Raw genomic sequence first — 25,084 nt, 5'->3', positions numbered from 1 at the left:
CGACCTGGCCAAGGCTTTCGACTCTGTCATTCACTGTATTCTTATTAGCAGACTCAACAGCCTTGGTTTCTCTAATGACTGCCTCGCCTGGTTCACCAACTACTTTTCAGACATAGTTCATTGTGTCAAATCAGAGGGCCTGTTGTCCGAACCTCTGGCAGTCTCTATGGGGGTACCACGGGGTTCAATTCTCGGGCCGACTCTTTTCTCTGTATATATCAACGATGTCGCTCTTGCTGCGGGTGATTCCCTGATCCACCTCTACGCAGACGACACCATTCTGTATACATCTGGCCCTTCTTTGGACACCGTGTTAACTAACCTCCAAACGAGCTTCAATGCCTTCCGTGGCCTCCAACTGCTCTTAATCGCTAGTAAAACCAAATGCATGCTTTTCAACCGTTCGCTGCCCGCACCCGCCCGCCCGACTAGCATCACTACTCTGGACGGTTCTGACTTAGAATATGTGGACAACTACAAATACCTAGGTGTCTGGCTGGACTGTAAACTCTCCTTCCAGACTCATATTAAACATCTCCAATCCAAAGTTAAATCTAGAATCGGCTTCCTATTTCGCAAACAAAAGCCTCCTTCACTCACCAAACATACCTTAGTAAAACTGACCATCCTACCAATCCTCGACTTCTTTGATGTCATTTACAAAATAGCTTCCAATACTCTACTCAGCAAACTGGATGCAGTCTATCACAGTGCCATCCGTTTTGTCACCAAAGCCCCTTATACCACCCACCACTGCGACCTGTATGCTCTAGTTGGTTGGCCCTCGCTACATATTCGTCGCCAGACCCACTGGCTCCAGGTCATCTATAAGTCTATGCTAGGTAAAGCTCCGCCTTATCTCAGCTCACTGGTCACGATAACAACACCCACCCATAGCACGTGCTCCAGCAGGTATATCTCACTGGTCATCCCCAAAGCCAACACCTACTTTGGCCGCCTTTCCTTCCAGTTCTCTGCTGCCAATGACTTAATTGCAAAAATCGCTGAAGCTGGAGACTTATATTTCCCTAACTAACTTTAAACATCAGTTACCTGAGCAGCTAACCGATCACTGCAGCTGTACATAGTCCATCTGTAAATAGCCCACCCAATCTACATACCTCATCCCCATATTGTTTTTATTGATTTTCTGCTCTTTTGCAAACCAGTATTTCTACTTGCACATCATCATCTGCTCATCTATCACTCGTGTTAATTTGCTAAACTGTAATTACTTCGCTACTATGGCCTATTTATTGCCTTACCTCCTCACGCCATTTGCACACACTGTATATAGACTTTCTTTTTTTCTATTGTGTTATTTACTGTACGCTTGTTTATTACATGTGTAACTCTGTGTTGTTGTTTTTGTCGCACTGCTTTGCTTTATCTTAGCCAGGTCGCAGTTGTAAGTGAGAACTTGTTTTCAACTAGCTTACCTGGTTAAATAAAGGTGAAATAAAATAAATAAAAAATACAGTGTATTCGAAAAGTATTCAGACCCCTTGACCTCGTCCACATTTTGTTAAGTTACAGCCTTATTCTAAAATGAATTACATGTTTTATTCTCCCATTCTCCCATTCTTCTCTGCAGATCCTCTCAAGCTCTGTCAGGTTTGATGGGGAGCGTTGCTGCACAGCTTTTTTCAGGTCTCTCCAGAGACGTTTCATCGGGTTCAAGTCTGGGCTCTAGCTGGGCCACTCAAGGACATTTAGAGACTTGCCCCGAAGCCACTGCTGCATTGTTTTGGGTGTCTACTTAGGGTCATTGGCCTGTTGGAAGGTGAACCTTCGCCCCAGTCTGAGGTCCCGAGCACTCTGGAGCAGGTTTTCATCAAGGATCTCTCTATATTTTGCTCTATTCATCTTTGCCTTGATCCTGACTAGTCTCCCAGTCCCTGCCGCTGAAAAACATCCCCACAGTATGATGTTGCCACCACCATGCGTCACCGTAGGGATGGTGCAAGGTTTCCTCCAGACGTGACGCTTGGCATTCAGGCCAAAGTCTTCATCTTAGTTTCATCAGACCAGAGAATCTTGTTTCTCATGGTTTAAGAGTCTTTAGGTGCCTTTTGGCAAACTCCAAGCGGGCTGTCATGTGCCTTTTCCTGAGGAGGGGCTTCTGTCTAGCCACTCTACCATAACGGCTTGATTGGCGGAGGGCTGCAGAGATGGTTGTCCTTCTGGAAGTTTCTTCCATCTCCACAGAGGAACCCGGGTTCTCGGTCACCTCCCTGACCAAGTTCCTTCTCCCCCGATTGCTCAGTTTGGACGGGCGGCCAGCTCTAGGAAGAGTCTTGGTGGTTCAAAACTTCTTCCATTTAAAATGATGGAGGCCACTGTGTTCTTGGGGACCTTCAATGCTGCAGACATTTTTTGGGGTACCTTTCCCCAGATCTGTTCCTCGACACAATCCTGTCAATTCCTTCGACCTCATGGCTTGGTTTTTGCTTTGACATGCATTGTCAACTGTGGGACCTTATATAGACAGGTATGTGCCTTTCCAAATCATGTCCAATCAATTGAATTTACCAACAGGTGGACTCCAATCAAGTTGTAGAAACATCTCAAGGATGATCAATGGAAACAGGATGTGCCTGATCTCAATATCGAGTCTCATAACGAGTCTCATAAGGGCCATAATACTTATGTAAATCAGGTATTTCTGTCTTTTATTTTTTATACATTTGGAAACATTTCTCAAAACTTGTTTTTGCTTTGTCATTATGGGGTACTGTGTGGAGATTGATGAGGAAGGCTGTAACATGACAAAATGTGGAAAAACTCAAGGGGTCTGAATACTTTCTGAATGCACTGTACCTAATGAATTGTCTTTTCACAAATGTTGCCTGCCCCTTTTAGGGAAAACCCTCTGAACCAGATTACACATTGTCTGATACCATGGCATTTTGTTTGCTTGCAAGGCGAGTTTTGGAAGAAGTCCATTGATTCTAAACTGACAGATGAATACAGAGACTAACAGGATCTCATGCTTTGGTAGGCTGTAGTGAGTGGGCATGCCAAGGAAAATGCCAAGCGTTGGATTGGCTACTTTGGTCCTCCTCCATACTTAATTTGAAAGAAAGATAAATACCTCAAACAAAAAATCCTCCTCCTCCAACTCAGTTGCATTTAGGTGAGTTTAACATCAGGCTCTGGAAATGAGTCTCCATGAAATGAGACAAACGGCATGGCGGGCAAAAAACAAATCCCAAAAGTAGAAGTACATTCAAACCTTACCAACGCAATAATACTTGAGGGGTACACACAGGTGTCCTTCTACTTGACAATCTAGTCTGGTGGTCACTATGAACAAAGTAGAGATATTAAATATATATTGTCTGGACTGAGCTGGGGGGTACAATGACCTGATCAGTGCAGCTACCAAAGCTGAAGCAGACCTCTGGCCCTCCAACAAAGCTAAGATTCTGTGATGTAAACCCTAAGGAAAGGAGGGGGGAAGCACAAGAAATGCCATGAGGAAACTCTCATCCAGCCCTTCTACCAGAGGGATTGGCAGACACTGCAAAGATGTATTAATATTTACAGCCTCAGCTGAGCATGCCTACACAGTACGCACATTATATTACCGTTAACTGCTGTAGGCTCAAAGTCGGCAGAGCCTTGCAAGTGGCTCCATACTGAACTTGTTAATTGTGGAATAAATTAACTAACTTGTTAGCTAGATGGGAATAGGTGGAGGGAAGTGGGGAGGGGGGCAGAGCAAAGGAAAAGCTTTATTTGCGTTGTAATATTTAAAAAAAATACTATAGCAACTTGCCAGAAAATAAAGCAAGTTATGTGAAAAAAACTACTTCATTTTCATAATTGAGATATTTAATTTGGGGTTGTGCCAAAACGTGTCAATGTCCAACATCCAACCTGTCTGGAGCTGTTTTCCTCACTTGCTTAACCCTGTACACTTTCAATTACATCCGAGAGTGCAAAAAAAGCCCCAGTAGAGGAATCCACAAGAGCAGAAGTACATAGACCCATCTGAATGTACAACTCACAATTACCCTGGAGGAATTTGAGTAAATGAAATGGTTTAAACGAACTTACTGGAACTAGGAATTTCTTAATCTCCTCCAAGGCATGGCTCATGCGGGAATAGGCCTCTCCAGGTGGAGCGAAGACTTCAATTAAAACATGGAGATCGTTACTCAAATGGGCATACTTGGCCTCTCCACTTTTCCTCAACTCTTCTTCCTGAGGAAAAAAAATGAACAGAAAAATCAGGTCAAATATTATTGTAGGTCTGAAAGGAGAAAGTGAAAGCAATAATTACAAATAGTACAGTGGGTATGATGGAGATATCAAGTGAAGCATGTGGGGTTTACAAGAATCATTTCTAGCCCACAGCTGCCTGTTGATAAATTCAATCTCATCAGCATGTTTTCATTGACTTCCTCCCTCAAGCATTTGGGAGGTTGGGAGGGAGATGTCCCTGTTGCATGCCAGCCAGCCTATCAGACTGCATCCACCCACTGGGATTTACACCATGAAGCTATGGCTGAATCATATTGCTGGTTTTGGTTTACATTATAAATAAGATACTACAAATTTGAATGATGTGTGAACCGTATTTGTGGTCTTCAATGACATACAGGGGTTGCATCCTAACTTGGAATGTATGTATTAGTGTGTGACTAACTAGGATGTTAATCAATCATTACGCAACAATGCAAACACACCAGGTAGGATTCTGGTTTATGAAGATATGACCATCAGAAATGTGAGCTAAACCTCCTCACAGTGTGGTTGGCAAAGCAGTTGGACATTTAGTAGTGTGCTATATTGAATTTGTGAATGACTAAGAGATCCTATCTTCATCAGACAAACTACACTACCTCCCACTCTGAAGAACCAGTCACCGTCCCAAAGTGTCCTGATTGCTGAAGGTCGCCACTACAAACTGTTCTTCAGAAAGCCGGTAATTACTTCAGCCAGCATTACCTTCTTATGTTGATTACCTTGGGCTCTTGCCCACATTCAAAGACTGGAGGTGCTTTGATGTGGGAATTCTCCCTGATGCTTGATCAGTGGTGTGGTGCGCTCCCTCATCACATCAGCCCTCTTGTCCGTTTCTTAATAAACACTTCTTGATTCCCAGAGCGTACGACATGACGGGCTATGATGACCTAAGAATATGTTGTATAGATAACCTCATTTGGTTCCAAGGTGAAAGAGGCACTTGAGCAAATGTATTCTTGAGACCCATAGCTACCCTAAAGGGAGGTAACCTAATGGTGTCGGTCTAAACATTCGCAAATTGCCAGAGTTTTTTAACCTGTTGGGGATGGGGGCGCTGTTTAGACTACTTATGCTAATTTGGCTAATTTTTTAAACGGCTTCCCACAAAATCCTTGATCGTACAATATGCATATTATTATTATTATTGGATAGAAAACAGTCTATAGTTTCTATAGGAGTTGAAATTTTGTCTCTAAGTGGAACAGAGCCCATTCTACAGCAATTTCCCTGACATGGAGTCAGATTTGAGAAATGTTGGCCACTCTTCTGAAGTCATTTAAAAGGGCACTGTCGTTGCTATGACTATACGGACACTTCTTACGTCTTCCCCTGGATGCCTTTACGTGATGACGATTCCAACGGGGTCGATTGCACGTTCACAGGCCCTACAAATGAAAAAACCCTGAAGCTAGTCATTCTTTGGGAGCTGCGTCATGAGCAAAGTGGACACCGGCGCGCACCTGTTCCAAGCGTTAGTTTAGCCTGTTATATTTCTCCGGTCATCTTTTCACTCGTTATAGGAGTTAAAAACATCATAAGGTAGTTAATTTAAAGCGTTTTATAGCAATTTATATCCGTTTAGTGCGATTTTGGGACATTTATTTTTGCAACGATGTGAAAAGTTGGGCACGCTTTTCAGTTCATCCCGAACGCAGTTGACTTTTCCACATGGCAAGAGGACAGCTTTCCACCAAAAGACGATTTCTCCCAAGAAAGGATCCTTTGCCCAAGATACTGATGGAAGAACAGCTCAAGGTAGGACATTTTTATTATGATAAATCGTGTTTCTGTCGAAACATTTTAGTGGCTTAGGACGCCATGTTTTTTGACGTAGCTTCGCTTGGCGCAAACTGTATTGAAAAGTAAGGATAAATTAAAAAATGTAATAACGCAATTGTATTAAGAATTAAATTGTCTATCAATCCCTGTCCACCCTATATTTTTTAGTCACGTTTATGAGTATTTATGTATAAGAGTAGATCACTGTCTAAGTGGCGCAAGGACAAATTCTGACCAGCTGAGTTACATTTCACATTGTCTAACCATGATTTTGGTGGCTAAATATAAACATTTTCGATCAAACTGTATATGCATGTTGTAATGTGATGTTACAGGAGTGTCATCGGAAGAATTCTGAGAAGGTTAGTGAAAAAATTAATATATTTTTGGCGATGTTGACGTTATCGCCCACTTTGGCTAGAATCAATGCTGGGCTGCTATGTGCTATGTGCTATGCTAATATAACGATTTATTGTGTTTTCGCTGTAAGACACTTAGAAAATCTGAAATATTGTCTGTATTCACAGGATCTGTGTCTTTCGATTCGTGTATGCTGTGTATTTTTACGAAATGTTTGATGATTAGTAGTTAGGTAAACACGTTGCTCATTGTAATTATTCTAGTCCATTTGTGATGGTGGGTGCAATTGTAAACTATGCCATATACCTGAAATATGCACTTTTTTCTAACAAAACCTATCCCATACCATAAATATGTTATCAGACTGTCATCTAATGAGTTTTTTTGTTGGTTAGGGGCTATAAATATCTTAGTTTAGCCGAATTGGTGATGGCTACTGGTGTTGGTGGACAAATAAAAGATGGTGGATTATGCTAATGTGTTTTTAGGTAATAGATGTACATCTTTACATATTGTGTCTTCCCTGTAAAACATTTTAAAAATCGGAAATGTTGACTGGATTCACAAGATCTGTGTCTTTCATTAGCTGTATTGGACTTTAATGTGTGAAAGTTAAATATTTAAAAAAAATGTTTTTTTTGAATTTCGCGGCACTGGTTTTTCAGTGGGGGGGGGGGGGGGGGTGTGCCGCTAGCGCCACGCTGATCCTAGACAGGACATTCGCAAATTGCCAGAGTTTTTTAAAGATACATTGGTCTTCAAAATAATCCTGAGTGGCGTAGCGGTCTAAGGCACTGCATCGCAGTGCTTGAGGCATCACTACAGACCCGGGTTCGATCTCAGGCTGTGTCGTGACCAGGAGTCCCATAGAGCGGCGCACAATATTCCGGGTTAGGGGAGGGTTTGAACGGGGGGGCTTTACTTGGCTCATCGCTCTCTTACGACTCCTTGTGGCGGGCTGGGTGCCTGCAGGCTGACTTCGGTCGTCAGTTGAATAGTGTTACCGCTGGTGCTAACACATTGGTGCGGCTGGCTTCTGGTTTAAGCAGGAGGGTGTTAAGGAGCACGGTTTGGCGGGTCATGTTTCAGAGGACGCATGATTGGGGAGTTGCAGTGATGAGACAAGATCGTAATTGGATATCACAAAATTGGGGAGAAAAATATATAAAAAATATATATCTCTGGATAGTGCCAATACATTACTGAGATATTCACGGTAACTTGAAGAACTTGAAAAACAATTCTCCAATTGCTAACAGGGAATATGCAATGATATTATTAAGGCATATGAAATTATATTTGGTGTTTTATACTACTTGCACTTTAAGATTTAAAAATAGCCTCTTACACTTTAAAAATAGCCTCTTACAAGACACATCATAAAATATGTTAATGAGCTAGAAACAACTATAACATGCACCCACTACAGTTCAAAATGTTTTTAGCGCTTAAAAAATACGGTTTGGTACTGTTTCTCCAGAGTGGTACTGAATTACAGTAAATTACTGGCAGAAGAGTTGCCAGCAAGTAACTGTATATTTACAGGACAAGGGTTTTAGATTCCTAAAATACAGTATGGTACTGTAGTCTGTGGCGTACTGCATTCTCACTCACGGGTGCAGCAAATACAAGGCACAGATCGAAATATGTTAATGAGCCAGAGATTCTTTCCAAACCCACAACAAGTTCACACAATGCACCATAATTTACAACATACTGCAGTAAAATTAAAGTAAACCTGGTAATAAAGTACTTTCCTGCAAAATGTTAATTTTACAGTAGTGTAGTGGAATGCCATTGAGCCCCCATAGTGCATTGCTCTTTACAGTACTATAGAATTCTAGTAGCTAACTGTAAAATTGTGGCTGTAAATGCACAGCAATTTGTTACGGTGTAGAGCTACTGTAGGGTGGGACAATTTAAAACTCCTGAAATAATCTGTATTCTACAGAGACAGAGAACATATGAGAAAATAGAATGACTGTGTAGGCCTATATGAAAACACTATAACACACTATTTCACCACAGAACATGTGCAAAGCACAGAGACGTCCAACAATAAACTACACTGAATGGTTAGAAATTCACACACCAGAACATAACTTGCACAACGCTTACAAACAAACAATCACCGACAAGGACAATGAGGGGGAACAGAGGTTTAAATACACAACATGTAATGACTGGGATTGGAACCAGCTGTGATACAAGACAAGACAAAACCAAAGGAAAATGAAAAGAAGATCAGCGATGGCTAGAAGGTCGGTGACCTCGACCACCGAACGCCGCACGAACAAGGAGAGGGACCAACTTCGGCGGAAGTCGTGACAGTACCCCCCCCCCGACGCGCGGCTCCAGCAACGCGTCGACACCGGCCTTGGGGACGACCCGGAGGGCAAGGCGCAGGGCGATCCGGACGAAGACGGTGGAACTCCTGCAGCATAGATGGGTCCAACACGTCCTCGACCGGAACCCAGCACCTCTCCTCCGGACCGTACCCCTCCCACTCCACAAGACACTGAAGGCCCCTTGCTCCCCGATGTCCAGAGGGGGCGGAGGAACCTCCCGCACCTCAGACTCCTGGAGCGGGCCAACCACCACTGGCTTGAGGAGAGACACATGGAACGAGAGGTTAATACGGTAATCAGGTGGAAGCTGTAACCTATAACAAACCTCGTTCACTCTCCTCAGGACTTTAAATGGCCCCACAAACCGCGACACAGCTTCCGGCAGGGCAGGCGGAGGGGCAGGTTTCAGGTCGAGAGCCAGACCCGGTCCCCCGGTGCAAACACCGGGGTCTCACTGCAGTGGCGATCTGCATTAACCTTCTGGCGCGTCACGGCCTGCTGAAAGTGGACACGGACGGCTTCCCATGTCTCCTCCGCGCACCTGAACCAGTCGTCCACCGCAGGAACCTCGGTCTGACCCTGATGCCAAGGTGCCAGAACTGGCTGGTACTCCAGTACGCACTGGAAGGGAGAGATGTTAGTGGATGAGTGGCGAAGCGAGTTCTGTGCCATCTCGGCCCAGGGCACGAACTCCGCCCACTCCCCCGGCCGGTCCTGGCAATCGGACCGTAGAAACCTACCCACATCCTAGTTCACTCTCTCCACCTGCCCATTACTCTCGGGGTGAAAACCTGAAATAAGGCTGATCGAGACCCCCAGACGTTCCATGAACGCCTTCCAGACCCTAGACGTGAACTGGGGACCCCGATCAGACACTATATCCTCAGGCACCCCGTAGTGCCAGAAGACATGTGTAAACAAGGCCTCCGCAGTCTGTAGGGCCATAGGGAGACCGGGCAGAGGGAGGAGATGACAGGACATAGAGAAACGCTCCACAACGACCAGGATCGCAGTGTTACCTTGTGAGAGTGGAAGATCAGTAAGAAAATCCACTGTCATCCACCAATGCCGCTGTGGAACGGGTAAGGGGTGTAGCTTACCTCTGGGCAGGTGCCTAGGAGCCTTACACTGGGTGCACACCGAGCAGTAGGAAACATAAACCCTCACGTCCTTAGCCAAGGTAGGCCACCAGTACCTCCCGCTCAAACAGAGCACTGTCCGACCGATCCCAGGATGACCAGAGGAGGGTGACGTGTGGGCCCAATAGATCAACTGGTCACAGACAGCAGACGGGACGTACAGACGCCCAGCGGGACACTGGACGGGAGCGGGCTCTGCACGTAACGCCTGCTCAATGTCCGTGTCCAGCTCCCACACTACCGGCGCCACCAGGCAGGAGGCAGGGAGTATGGGAGTGGGATCCATAGGCCGCTCCTCTGTGTCATACAGCCGGGACAATGCGTCTGCCTTCGCGTTCTGGGAGCCTGGTCTGTAAGAAAGGGTAAACACAAAACGGGTGAAAAACATGTCCCACCTTGCCTGGCGAGGGTTCAGTCTCCTCACTGCCCGGATGTACTCCAGATTGCTGTGGTCAGTCCAGATGAGAAAAGGGTGTCTAGCCCCCTCAAGCCAATGTCTCCACACCTTCAAAGCCTTGACGACAGCCAACAACTCCCGGTCCCCCACGTCATAGTTTCGCTCTGCCGGGCTGAGCTTCTTCGAGAAGAAGGCACAGGGGCGGAGTTTTGGTGGCGTAACCGAGCGCTGAGAGAGCACAGCTCCTATCCCAGCCTCGGACGCGTCAACCTCCAACTATGAGCGCCAAAGAGGGTTCCGGATGGGCCAGCACGGGAGCCGAGGTAAACAGAGCCCTCAGGTGACTAAAAGCCCTGTCCGCCTCAGCTGTCCACTGCAAGCGCACCGGGCCCCCCTTCAGCAGTGAGGTAATGGGAGCCACTACCTGACCAAAACCCCGGATAAACCTCGGGTAGTAGTTGGCAAACCCTAAGAACCGCTGCACCTCCTTTACCGTGGTGGGAGTTGGCCAATTTCGCACGGCTGCAATGCGGTCACTCTCCATCTCCACCCCTGAGGTGGAAATGTGATACCCTAGGAAGGAGACGGACTGTTGGAAGAATAGGCATTTCTCAGCCTTGACGTACAGGTCATGCTCCAACAGGCGACCAAGCACTCTGCGCACCAGGGACACATGCTCGGCGCGTGTAGCGGAGTATATCAAAATGTCATCAATATACACCACTACACCCTGCCCGTGCAGGTACCTTAAAATCTCGTCTACAAAGGCTTGTCAAGACTGATGGCGCATTCATCAACGCGTACGGCATGACGAGGTACTCATAGTGCCCAGAGGTGGTACTGAAAGCCGTCTTCCACTCGTCTCCCTCTCGGATACGCACCAGGTTGTAAGCGCTCCTGAGATCTAGTTTTGTGAAGATGCGCGCCCCGTGCATTGACTCTATCGCTGTGGCTATGAGCGGTAGCGGGTAACTATACCTCACCGTGATCTGATTCAGATCCCGGTAGTCAATACACGGGCGCAGACCTCCCTCCTTCTTCACAAAAAAGAAACTCAAGGAGGCGGGTGAAGTGGAGGACCGGATGTACCCCTGACGCAGGGATTCGGAGACATATGTTCCCATAGCCTCCGTCTCCGCCTGTGAGAGGGGATACACGTGACTCCTGGGAAGTGCAGCGTCTACCAGGAGATCTATCGCACAATCGCCCCGTCGATGAGGTGGTAATTGAGTCGCCTTCTTTTTGGAGAAGGCAAGAGCCAAATCGGCATATTCAGGGGGAATGCGCACGGTGGAGACCTGGTCTGGACTCTCCACTGTAGTAGCACCAACGGAAACCCCTAACACCTACCTGAGCACTCTCGCGACCACCCCGTGAGAGCCCTCTGTGGCCAAGAAACAGTGGGATTATGACAAGCTAACCAGGGTAGGCCCAGCACCACGGGAAACGCAGGAGAGTCAATAAGGAAGAGACTAATTCTCTCCGTATGACCCCCCTGCATAGGAGCGGTGACCTCCATAATCAACCCTGACCCTAATGGTCGACTATATAAGACGTGAATGGGGAAGGCACGTCCACGGGAACGATGGGGATCCCTAAACGGGGCTAAAGCTCTATCAATAAAATTCCCAGCCGCACCTGAATCGATGAGCGTCTTATGCTGGGAATGCGGGGAAAACTCAGGGAAAGTGACAGACACAAACATATGTGCAACAGAGGGCTCTGGGTGAGAATGGTGCCGGCTCACCTGGGGTGACGCCAGAGCGCCGTGCCTGCTGCCTCAATACCTAGAGGAACCAACGCGGCACCGACCGGCAGTGTGACCTCTGCGGCCACAGATGGTGCACGAGCTGCGCACCGCCCCTCCCAGCTCCATGGGTATCGGAGAGGGGGTGCGTAGGGATGGAACTAACAGACCCCGATCTGAACGTCCGCGGGTAGCCAGCAGGTTGTCCAGCCGGATGGACAGGTCCACCAGCTGGTCGAACGTGAGGGTGGTGTCTCTGCAGGCCAACTCCCGACGGACGTCCTCGTGCAGACGCATATATCCCTCCCTCTCTCCACAAGGCGTTGGCCCACTCCAGGGCTTTCCCGGGTAAGGCACGAGACGAGGGCGGACACCCTCTCACGGCCCGATGGAGCCGGGTGGACGGTGGACAGGTATAGCTCCAGTTGAAGCAGGAACCCCCGGCAGCCTGCAGCCTCTCCGTCATACTCCTGGGGCAGGGAGAGATGAATCCCACTGGAAGCAGGTGGAAAAGGGGCGCTCAGAGAAGACCCTGGTTGTGCTGGTGGAGGCGCTGGAAGAACTCCCTGTCTCTCCCAGCGGTCCATAGTCCGGACAACATGGTCCATGGCGGTGCCAAGATGGTGAATCATTGCTGCGTGCTTCCGGACGCGCTCCTCCACCTCTATAACCGGGGTACCTGCTCCTGCTGACTCCATGGTGGCAGGGAAGTCAGGCGCAGGAGATTGAACTTGGTATAAACGGAGCAGTTTAATAAGTGCTCAAAAACTCAGAAAACCAAAATATACAAAATAAAACAAGTGGGTACAAAACCCGTCGCACACCATAACATAACTTGCACAATGCTTACAAACAAACAATCACCGACAAGGACAATGAGGGGGAACAGAGGGTTAAATACACAACATGTAATGAATGCGATTGAAACCAGATGTGATACAAGACAAGACAAAACTAAAGGAAAATGAAAAGAGGATCAGCGATGGCTAGAAGGTCGGCGACTTTGACCGCCGAACGCCGCCCGAACAAGGAGAGGGACCAACTTCGGTAGAAGTCGTGACGTGTCTGAAAACTTTGTTCCCTTTTATGCCAATCTGAATAGCAAAATGCTCTGTTGTTTTAAAAGCTGGGCTTGTCTTCTAACATGAATGTAATTTTTTTTTTTATTGGTTCAATATGAGTACAGCAGGTCGTGAGTGCAGCAGAAGTTGAAGATAGTTGAAGGCAATATGAATAGGTCTCATAGATATACAATGGCACAAACAAATATGACTGTATGAAATGGATGATTGGTAATCTGATATGCAACATTACAGGAATGTTGCATATCATATTTTATAAATGCTAATTAATAACACTGGTCTACTGTCTAGTTAAAGTAATTATTAGAACAGATTAAAGACATCACTTATTAATTACAATTACACACTGATTACAAAATAATCAACTTCCACAAGTTAGTAACAAATAATTAATAATCGATAGGTAGGTTATTAGCTGGATTTATGGTACTGTAGAAGAGTGTCATAGCACTGGTAAGACAGGTCTGTTAAAAAGCACTGACAATAAACTTTAAGGCAAACACAGAGAAAGTATATCTGAGAACTGTTCAAATCATATTGCATTTGGAAGTTCTCCTCTGACAGCCAGGGACTTTATTGATCACAAAAAGACACAGGTCTCTGGCGTGTTTCTGAGGAATACGGAGAAATACAATGATGTTGCCTGCTGTACTGTACTGTATAGAAACACATATCAAAGGAGTGAAAACCACTTCACCCTGACACTTTTACTTAGTTTAATAGAATCTTATGACACAGTTTCAGCAGCAGTTAGTCAAGTGCCACATGCCAAAGATCCCTTTCTTTCAGGATTCCCAGCTGCCACTGAGGTTGTTCTCATTAACTTGTGTGACTACTTGTATGTAGGACTAGTTATGAAACCCTGGAAGCACTGCCCTACACAATACTCAATAGCTTCACTAGAGTTGAAATGCATTCAAATCTGAAAAATGTTGCTTATCTTGGGAAACAAGAAAATAAAATGCATAAACCAGAATGATCAACTAAAACAATTATTTGATCTCGTAATAAGATTATTTGCATTTGTTCCTTCATTATAGAAAATGTCTGTCCAACCCAATGAAATTATTCACATCCCTTCACCTTTTTGTGGGATTAAAACTGATTTAATTGTCATTACATTTGTAAAAAATAAAACACTAGATATGTCACGGCCGTCAAAAGGAGGAGACCAAGGCGCAGCGTGGTATGCGTACATTCTTCTTTATTATAAGAATGAACACTGAACAAAACTAACAAAACGAACCGTGAAGCTATACAAATGAGTGCTGACAGGCAACTACACATAGACAAGAACCCACAAACACCAAAGGGAAAATGGCTACCTAAATATGATCCCCAATCAGAGACAACGATAAACAGCTGCCTCTGATTGGGAACCATATCAGGCCACCATAGACACCTAGACCTACAACAACCCTTGACATACAAAAACCCTAGACAATCCAAAAACTAACGTACCCACCCTAGTCACACCCTGACCTAACCAAAATATAAAATAAACAGAGATATCTCAGGTCAAGGCGTGACAAAATAAGTATTCAATACATGTTTGAATCGCCTTTCTGGGTAAGTCTTATTTGTTTATTTATTTATACACCTTTTTCATGGTATCCAATTGGTAGTTACAGTCTTGTCTCATCACTACAACTCCCGTACGGACTCGGGAGAGGTGACGGTCGAGAGCCGTGCATCTTCCGAAACACAACCCAACCAAGCCAGCAGCTTTAATAAAAGGTACCCACAAAAGGGTTTTCTAATGATCAATTAGCCTTTTAAAATTATAAACTTGGATTTGTAATGAACATGGGAGACAGAGAGCTGGTTTCAAGCGCAGGGCACAGCAGGTGTTTATTGCAAAGGACCACAGGACAGGGGGTCCAAAAGGGGGTCCAAAAGGGCAACAGTACAGGCAGGGAAAAGGCTTGTAAAGTAGTCCGGGAGATCAGGCAACAGGTAGATAACAGGAGATAACAGGAAATCCGATAGGCTAAAGTACAGGCAGGGAATAGGCAAAAGGCGTCGTTAGCGAGGCAGGCAAAAACTATCATACGCGGGAGGAGTAAATCACGGGAAACCCAGCCCTCAGAAAGACGTGTGTCACAAAACAAACAATACCTTACAGTGACGGGGTGCAAAGAACTGAACTAAATAGTGTGGGATAATGACATACAGGTGTGTGAACAGGTGATTAGAATTCAGGTGATTGGGATCTGGAGAGTGAGCTGCATTCAGGGGATCTACGTGTTTGAGGGTGTGAGTTGGAAGCAGACGTTACAGGATTAGCTAACACAACGTGCCATTGGAACACGTTGATGGTTACTGATAATGGGCCTGTATGCCTATGTAGATATTCCATAAAAAAATCAGCCGTTTCCAGCTACAATAGTCATTTACATTATTAAACATGTCTGCACTGTATTTCTGATCTATTTGATGTTATTTTAATGGACAGAAAATGTGCTTATCTTTCAAAAACCATGACATTTCTAACTGACCCCTAATCTTTGAACGGTCGTGTACATTATTTACCTTCAGAGGTGAATGTATCAAACCAGTTGCCGTGATAGATTTTTTGTTGTTGTTGTGCACTCTACTCAAGCAATAGCATGGCATTGTTTCACTGTAATAGCTACTGTAAATTGAACAGTGCAGTTAGATTAATAATACTTTTTGTTTTCTGCCCATATAAGACATGTCTATGTCCTGGAAAGTTTGCTGTTACTTACAACGTCATTCTAATCACATTAGCACATGTTAGCAACAACCGTCCCGGTATAGGGACACCGATCCTGTAGATCCTTAAGAGTTTTTTAACATTAGTAATCTAAAGAATATATATTTTAAAACCTGTCTAGGATGAGGGTGCCGCTAGCGGCACTCCCCCCCCACCCCCACTGAAAAGGCAGAGCCGCGAAATTCAAAAAAATTTTTTTTTTTAAATATTTAACTTTCACACATTAAAGTCCAATACAGCTAATGAAAGACACAGATCTTGTGAATCCAGCCAACATGTCCGATTTTTTAAATGTTTTACAGGGAAGACACAATATGTAAAGATGTACATCTATTACCTAAAAACACATTAGCATAATCCACCATCTTTTATTTGTCCACCAACACCAGTAGCTATCACCAATTCGGCTAAACTAAGATATTTATAGCCCCTAACCAAGAAAAAAACTCATCAGATGACAGTCTGATAACATATTTATGGTATGGGATAGGTTTTGTTAGAAAAATGTGCATATTTCAGGTAGATGGCATAGGTTACAATTGCACCCACTGTCACAAATGGACTACAATAACTACATAGAGCAACGTGTTTACCTACTTACTAATCATCAAACATTTCGTAAAAATACACAGCATACACTAATCGAAAGACACAGATCCTGTGAATACAGACAATATTTCAGATTTTCTAAGTGTCTTACAGCGAAAACACAATAAATCGTTATATTAGCATAGCACATAGCACATAGCAGCCCAGCATTGATTCTAGCCAAAGTGAGCGATAACGTCAACATCGCCAAAATATATTATTTTTTTCACTAACCTTCTCAGAATTCTTCAGATGACACCCCTGTAACATCACATTACAACATACATATACAGTTTGTTCGAAAATGTGCATATTTAGCCACCAAAATCATGGTTAGACAATGTGAAATGTAGCCCAGCTGGTGAGAAAATGTCCGTGCGCCATATTAGACAGTGATCTACTCTTATACATAAATACTCATAAACGTGACTAAAAAATATAGGGTGGACAGGGATTGATAGACAATTTAATTCTTAATACAATCGCGGAATTACATTTTTTAAATTATCCTTACTTTTCAATACAGTTTGCGCCAAGCGAAGCTACGTCAAAAAACATGGCGTCCTAAGCCACTAACATTTTTCGACAGAAACACGATTTATCATAATAAAAATGTCCTACTTTGAGCTGTTCTTCCATCAGTATCTTGGGCAAAGGATCCTTTCTTGGGTCTAATCGTCTTTTGGTGGAAAGCTGTCCTCTTGCCATGTGGAAATGCCAACTGCGTTCGGGATGAACTGGAAGCGTGCCCAGCCATTCACAGCGTTTCAGAAATAAATGTCCCAAAATCGCACTAAACGGATATAAATTGCTATAAAACGCTTTAAATTAACTACCTTATGATGTTTTTAACTCCTATAACGAGTAGAAACATGACCAGAGTAATATTACTCCCTCCACTAATGCTTGGAACAGGTGCGGGTCGGTGTCCTCAAGGCGCATGACGCAGCTCCAAAAGAGTGACTAGCCTCAGGGTTTTTTAATTTGTAGTGCCTGTGAACGCGCAATCGACCCCATTCAAATCGTCATCACGTAAAGGCATCCAGGGGAAGACGTAAGCAGTGTCCGTATACTCATAGCAATAACTGTGGCCTTTTAACTGACTCCAGATCAGGGGCCAACATTTCTGAAATCTGACTCCATGTCAGGGAAATTGCTGTAGAATGGGTTCTGTTCCACTTAGAGACAAAATTTCAACTCCTATAGAAACTATAGACTGTTTTCTATCCAATAATAATAATAATATGCATATTGTACGATCAAGAATTTTGTGGGAAGCCGTTTCAAAAATTACACGATTAGCATAAATAGTGACAACAGCGCCCCCAGCCTCAACAGGTTATGTTTTAATATATTTTTCTATGTTTTATTTGTATGTTTAGCGCACACTATTTAATTTAAAAGTATGTATTTAGGTGTCTTTAATGGAATAAATGTGGCAAAAACAAATGTAGGTGTAACGTCCTGACCAGAGTTCTTATGTGTTTTGCTTGTTTAGTGTTGGTCAGGACGTGAGCTGGGTGGGAATTCTATGTTGTGTGTCTAGTTCGTCTGTTTCTGTGTTCAGCCTAATATGGTTCTCAATCAGAGACAGCTGTCAATCGTTGTCCCTGATTGAGAATCATATAAAGGTGGCTTGTTTTGTGTTGGGGATTGTGGGTGATTGTTTCCTGTCTCTGTGTTTGTGTTCTGAACCAGATAGGACTCTCTCAACTTTCACGTTTGTTATTTTGTTATTTGTTAATGTTCATTGTTTATTGGTTAATTAAACATGTTGAACACTAACTGCGCTGCATTTTGGTCCTCTCCTTCATCCCAGGAAGAAAGCCGTTACAGTACACATTAATGTCCCCACTAAGACAAAAAATGTACTTTTGTCCTTGAAACATTTAATTTAAATACTGTAGAATTCCATTTATTCCTATGGTGGACTGCTCCTACTGGGGACTGCCAATATGGCCGAGCGGTGGCTTCAAAGCCTCTCAATAGCCAATTCATAGCATCAACAATCCAGGGTTTATATGAATCATTGGTCACACCACTATAAACATTCCTTAAAAACTAAATGAGAGAGAGGAGTTTACTGGAAAGTATGACATGGAGGAAAAGTAGTAAGACTTCATACATAGATCTAACATGTGGGCTGACAGCTGACCTCTAAATATCTACGCTACACACATCCAATGCATAGCAAATTAGTCAGCCTCAGAGAGTAGCGTTTGAAAATGCTTCCCTAAGACTTAAAGCATCAATTATGCAGCTTGTTTGGAATGAAAAATTGCTTTCATTGCAGAATATTCCTCGAAAATCAAACAAGACACCCTAGAATCCCCTGACTTGTAATCATTATTATTATTAGCATAAAGCCTAAAAAGCTGTTTGTGAGACTGCCCGTAGGTTATGATACAGTAAGCTACAGTAGAAAAGGCATGAAAATGTTTTTATTCCCTCCCTGTAGAATAAGCATATGATTGTCTCATGTTACCAGAGAAGTACTAGAAATAGAGCTAGATACTGAAGAGACATACAGTATCACAGCAGTAAGTGGTATTTACCCCCAGAGAAAAAAACAAGAGAGCAGAAGATATCCCTTGCCCTTGAGCAAGGCACTTAACCCTAATTGCTCCAGGGTCAATGTCAATAATGGCTGATCCCTGGCTGTGACCCCACTCTCCGAGGGTCTCTCAGGGGAATGGGATATGCAAAAAAAAAAAAAAAAAGATCACGCCACACACTTGTACATGTGTGAAACAGGAAAAATATAAGCATCACCTATTTGACCTTTTGAGATAATTATTTATGCAAATATATGCATGCTCAAATATTCAACCTGAGAATCAGTACACAAAAATATGCATGTACCACCTCTATAATCAAATTAGATATGAAATACAAATGTCTGTGAAGTTCTGTTGCGGAGCTGAACTGCTCTATGAAGCTAGCAAAACCAACATGTTTATACACACGGACTGATGAGGGTGGAGATGTTATGCCTCGATATTTTTCACAATCTACTCTTGGCACGTCATCAACGCAGATGGGATTAGGGAGAGATGTCAAACTGCACAGTAGGAAGGCAAGAAGCATCATCTCCTTTGAATACATAAATCAGTGTTCAAATCGAGGCTTAAGAATAGTAAACATTGTGCATGTTGACATTTTAGGGTGACCTACAGCATGGCAAGTGTTCCTAAGCCCTGCCACAAAAGAAACACCAGAACAAGTGTGTTGATTTGATTGTAGTCAATACAATGGATCAAGTCCAATATAATCTTCAGGGTATTCATACACCATCTTATTGTTACAGTTGAGGTTGAGGTGAAAAATAATGATGTCGCAAGGATGTTTACCTTGCAATATGAGCATATCAGATATGAGCTTTTCGCAATCCCATTCACCCATTGATATTCATGCTCATTTCATTTAAAGTCAATTGTAAATGTGTCTGCAATTTATTGCAATGTTGTGCTCATAAAGAAGGGACATTTGATTTGGTTCCACAAAGAGCAAATCATGTTTACTCCAAGGCATCATCATTGCCTTGCTACAATGTCAATTGTTCACCACTGAAAATAGTCATTGGAGGTGTATTGTTTGTTGGCATGTTTACTGTGTATATCCATGGTGATACAGTAAGGTTGTCTACACAAGATGTAAGAAAAGGTGAAATGTAACAAATATAGAAGATAACTTCATGAGATGCTTGTACTGTATGTCACAAATAATGGACAATCTAAACGATGGCTGAAAAAGCAACCTCTCATTAAATGCATAGACTATTGTAAATTCTCTAAATACCAAATGTATAAAGGGAACAACATTCACTAAATGTAGAACATTTTAGAGGTTCAATATTGGGTAGAAAGAAGTTATTGCACAATCTGACCTCATAAAACCATAATGATGCTGGCACTAAGACTGTACTCAACGAGCTGTATATGGCCATAAGCAAACAAGAAAATGCGCATCCAAAGGCAGTGCTCCTAGTGTCCGGGGACTTTAAAACTTTAAATCCGTTTTACCTCATTTCTACCATGTGCAACCAGAGGGGAAAAAACTCTACACCACCTTACCTCCACACACAGAGACGTGTACAAAGCTCTCCCTCGCCCTCCATTTTTAAAAATATGACCATAATTCTATCCTCCTGATTCCTGCATACAAGCAAAAACTAAAGCAGGAAGTACCAGTGACTCGCTCAATATGGAAGTGGTCAGATGACGTAGATGCTAAGCTACAGGACTATTTTGCTAGCCCAGACTGGAATATGTTCCGGGATTCATCCGATGGCACTGAGCAGTATACCACATCAGTCACTGAATTCATCAATAAGTGCATTATAGGAAATCCCACTATGCCCTCCGACAAACCATCAAACATGCAAAGCATCAATACAGGACTAAGTTCGAATCCTACAACACTGGCTCTGACGCTCGTCGGTTGTGGCAGGGCTTGCAAACTATTACAGACTACAAAGGGAAGCACAGCCACGAGCTACCCATTTACATGAGCCTACCAGATGAGATAAATTACTTCTATGCGTGCTTTGAGGCAAGCAACACTGAAGCATACATGAGACCACCAGCTGTTGTGGACGACTGTGTGATCACATTCTCTATAGCCGATGTAAGTAAGACCTTTAAACAGGTCAACACTCAAAAGGCCGCAGGGCAAGATGGACTACCAGGACATGCACTGACCAACTGGCAAGTGTCTTCACTGACATTTTCAAGTCTGTAATACCTACATGTTTCAAGCAGACCACCATAGTCCCTGTGCCCAAGAACGCCAAGGTAACCTCCCTAAATGACTACCGACCAGTAGCACTCACGTCTGTAGCCATGAATTGCTTTGAAAGGCTGGTATTGGCTCACATCAACACCATCATCCCAGAAACCCTAGATCCACTCCAATTCGCATACCGTCTCAACAGATCCACAGATGACGCCATCTCTGTTGCATTCCACACCACCCTTTCCCAGCTGGACAAATGGAACACCTACGTAAGAATGCTGTCTATAGTGCCCTCAAAGCTCATCACTAAGCTAAGGACTCTGGGACTAAACACCTCCCTCTGCAACTGGATGCTGGACTTCCTGATGGGCCGGCCCCAGGTGGAAAGGGTAGGCAACAACACATCTGCCACGCTGATCCTCAACACGGGGGTCCCTCAGTGGTGCGTGCTTAGTCCCCTCCTATACTCCCTGTTCACCCACGACTGTGTGGCCAAGCACGACCCCATCATTAAGTTTGCAAACGACACAATGGCGGTAGGCCTGATCAAAGACTAAACAACGATACGGCCTATATGGAGGAGGTCAGAGACCTGGCAGTGTGGGGCCAGGACAACAACCTCTCCCTCAACGTGATCAAGACAAAGGAGATGATTGTGGACTACTGGAAAAGGAGGGCCGAGCACGCCCCCATTCACATTGACGGGGCTGTAGTAGAGCAGGTGATACAGAGGGTAGTGCGTACAGCCCAGTACATCGCTGGGGCCAAGCTTCCTGCCATCTAGGACCTCTATACCAGGCGGTGTTAGAGGAAGGCCCTAAAAATTGTCAAAGACTCCAGCAAGCCTAGTCATATACTGTTCTCTCTGCTACCGCACGGATAGCAGTACCGGAGCGCCAAGTCTAGGTCCAAAAAGGCTCCTTAACAGCTTCTACCCCCAAGCCGTAAGACTGCTGAACAGTTAATCAAATGGCTGTGCAGACTATTTCCATTGACCACCCCACCCCCGTTTTTTTACACTGCTGCTACTCTCTGTTGATTATATATGCATAGTCACTTTAACCCTACCTACATATACATATTACCTCAATTACCTCAACGCATCACCGGGGGCAAACTACCTGCCCTCCAGGACACCTACACCACCCGATGTCACAGGCAGGCCAAAAAGATCATCAAGGACAACAACCACCCAAGCCACTGCTTGTTCACCCCGCTATCATCCAGAAGGCGAGGTCAGAACAGGTGCATCAAAGCTGGGACCAAGAGACTGAAAAACAGCTTCTATCTCAAGGCCATTAGACTGTTAAATAGCCATCCCTAGGCAGCTTCTACCCAGTTACGTAACACTTCACCTTAGAGGCTGCTGCCCTATATACATAGACTTGAAATCACTGGCCACTTTAATAATGGAACACTAGTCACTTTAATAATATTTACATATTTTTGCTTTACTCATCTCATATGTACAGTATATACTGTTTTCTATTCTGCTGTATTTTAGTCTATGCCACTCCAACATTGCTCATCCTAATATTTATATATTCCTTAATTCCATTATTTTACTTTTAGGTTTGTGAGTATTGAGTGTATTGTTGTAAATTGTTAGATATTACTGCACTGTTGGAGCTAGAAACACAAGCATTTCGATACACCTGCAATAACATCTGCTAAACATGTGTATGTGACCAATAAAATTCAAATGTTTAGATTTTTTTAACCTGTACCCCCACACATTGACTTGGTATATACAGGTGTACCCCCTGTATATAGCCTCGTTAATGTTATATTATTTTACTTTTTTAAAACTTTAGTTTATTTAATAAATATTTTCTTAACTCTTCCTTTTTCTTAAAACTGCATTATTGGTTAAGGGCTTGTAAGTAAGCATTTCACAGTAAGGTCTAAACTTGTTGTATTCGGTGCATGTGACAAATAACATTTGATTGGATTTGATTTGACTGCAGGCAGAATTAAAGTGTTTATCGTGTGAGGTGTTAGAGAACATAGTTGTGCCTTTCCATCACTGAGGTTGTACTGCAGGTCTTTTATCATCCTGTATATATGTGTGTATTCATGTGTCCAGGTCTAACAATAGCTGTATAATTCTATACAGCAGCAGTACACTAGGACCTACTGAAGCTCCAGTAATGACCTGAGCTACTTGGACCACCCAGCCCGTTGTTCTCTGGGCCGCTGTTGATCCTCAGATAAGGCTGGTTTCAGGGGACCACGAGTCACTGAGAATGAATAGCCTTGCTGGGAAGCAAAATGCTATCTATACTTAAAGCCCTATTACATTTATCTTGGCTATAGTAGTGATAACATAAGGATATTGTGGCAGAGCCCTAAACCTCTTTTAGTTTACATGAATCTTTTTTTGTATTTGAATACATTTCAGTTGGACTTTTCACAGAAATATTTTGTGCTATCAAGCTATCACTTGTCACAATACAGGGGTATATGTAATGAATGTCATCGTACATAATTCAACATATGCATAATTCAACATATGCATAATTCAAATAATTCGAGAGATGTTCGTTCTTACCCTTTTTGACCATGAGTAAATAGCAGAAATGTAATTGCTTCATCTATGATTATGAATCTGTTTGTGTTCTATGATTGTATTTTGTATTTCTTTTTTTCTTTGTATTCGTTGATTGCATTTCGTATTCGTATTTGATGTGTGTATTTTATATTCTGCAAGGCTCGTTTGAAAAAAGAGCCCTTGGTCTCAACATGTCAAAAAAAGTCAATAAATGTCAGCTACATGGGACAGTAAGTATTCCATTGAAGGTAAAAACAAAGATAGTCAAGGACCACATTCTAAGGAGGTGTTGTCATCATACCTTTACTTTGTCCCTCATGGAGCCTTTTCCGAGGATGGACATCTTTGCTCCTGTTTCTTCTTGTAATCTTTTCATGGAATTGCCCCGTGGTCCCAACAGCTTCCCAACAAAATTAAACTGCAACAGAGGAGAGGAAAAGCAATGTTTCTAAAACAGATTCCTTGACAGCTTTCAATTATATACCTTAGAAGTAAATGGAAATTAGGTTATATATTGCAAGGGAAAAAAGATTAGATAAAAATATAGATTACAGTTGGCTAACAATAAACCTTTTTAAATAAATCTTATCATTTTATTCAGAATGTCTGAATTGAAAAAGGACCTGGAAAAAACACAGTACAACAAATCAATAACGCTGAGCCATGTGTGTGGCATTACCCAGGTGAATGGGTCTCGGTCTAATCTGAGGTAGAACATAACAGAGTCCCAAATTGCAACCTATTCCTTTTATAGTGCACTACTTTTGACCAGGACCCAAAGGGTAGTGCACTATACAGTATATGGAATAGGGTGCCATTTGAGACCCAGCCACGGTCTTCAGTTATCAGCTCCATCCCTTTGTTGGACCACTGAGGTCTAGTCAGTCCCCACTAGGCAAAAACTGTTTGACTCAACATTGATTCCAGGTCATTTCAACCCCCCAAAAATCTATGTGATGACATTGAATCAACGTGAAAAACTGATTGGATTTGCAAAAAGTCATCAATGTAAGGGTATTTCGCCTTTTTGTTTTACACAACTTTTAACCTAACTCCAAAGATATGGTGCCATTTTTTTTTGATTTCATGTTGAATTCACCAAATGTAAATCAAAACTAGACGTTAAACTGATGTCTGTGCCCAGTGGGTCATGTGTCTTGTTAATGCAGCACGGTCATCAATGTTGTATGGAGAGGAAATAAAACGTGTGCACCAGCCAATAATGTCCCTGGCAATGAGCGAGAGGTCAGAGCTGGGAGAGCGAGAAATAATGAGTTTCTTCCCAATGGGAAATCAAGGAATACTATCCAGATGAGGAACTATCAAACACCTGCCTTCAGCACTGGCTAACATAACATCTCACTGACC

The 25,084-nt window shown here is 43.5% G+C and overlaps 1 protein-coding gene across 1 annotated transcript in view; it reads right to left on the bottom strand.

The window, feature by feature from the left end:
• Positions 1-25,084, bottom strand: part of LOC129859854 (KH domain-containing, RNA-binding, signal transduction-associated protein 2-like) — a 121,836-nt gene that overhangs the window by 27,601 nt on the left and 69,151 nt on the right. Inside the window, exons 3-4 of the mRNA XM_055930038.1 lie at positions 24,018-24,134; positions 4,063-4,209 (exon numbers count right to left, since the gene is read on the bottom strand). Of these exons, the coding sequence (XP_055786013.1) occupies positions 4,063-4,209; positions 24,018-24,134 (264 nt within the window). The remainder of the gene's footprint in view (positions 1-4,062; positions 4,210-24,017; positions 24,135-25,084) is intronic.

This window comes from Salvelinus fontinalis, chromosome 1 (genome assembly GCF_029448725.1).
Source record: "Salvelinus fontinalis isolate EN_2023a chromosome 1, ASM2944872v1, whole genome shotgun sequence".
Lineage (NCBI taxonomy): Eukaryota > Metazoa > Chordata > Actinopteri > Salmoniformes > Salmonidae > Salvelinus > Salvelinus fontinalis.
The sequence above is the reverse complement of the archived record's forward strand: the minus strand, read 5'-3'. Positions and strand labels throughout refer to the sequence as shown.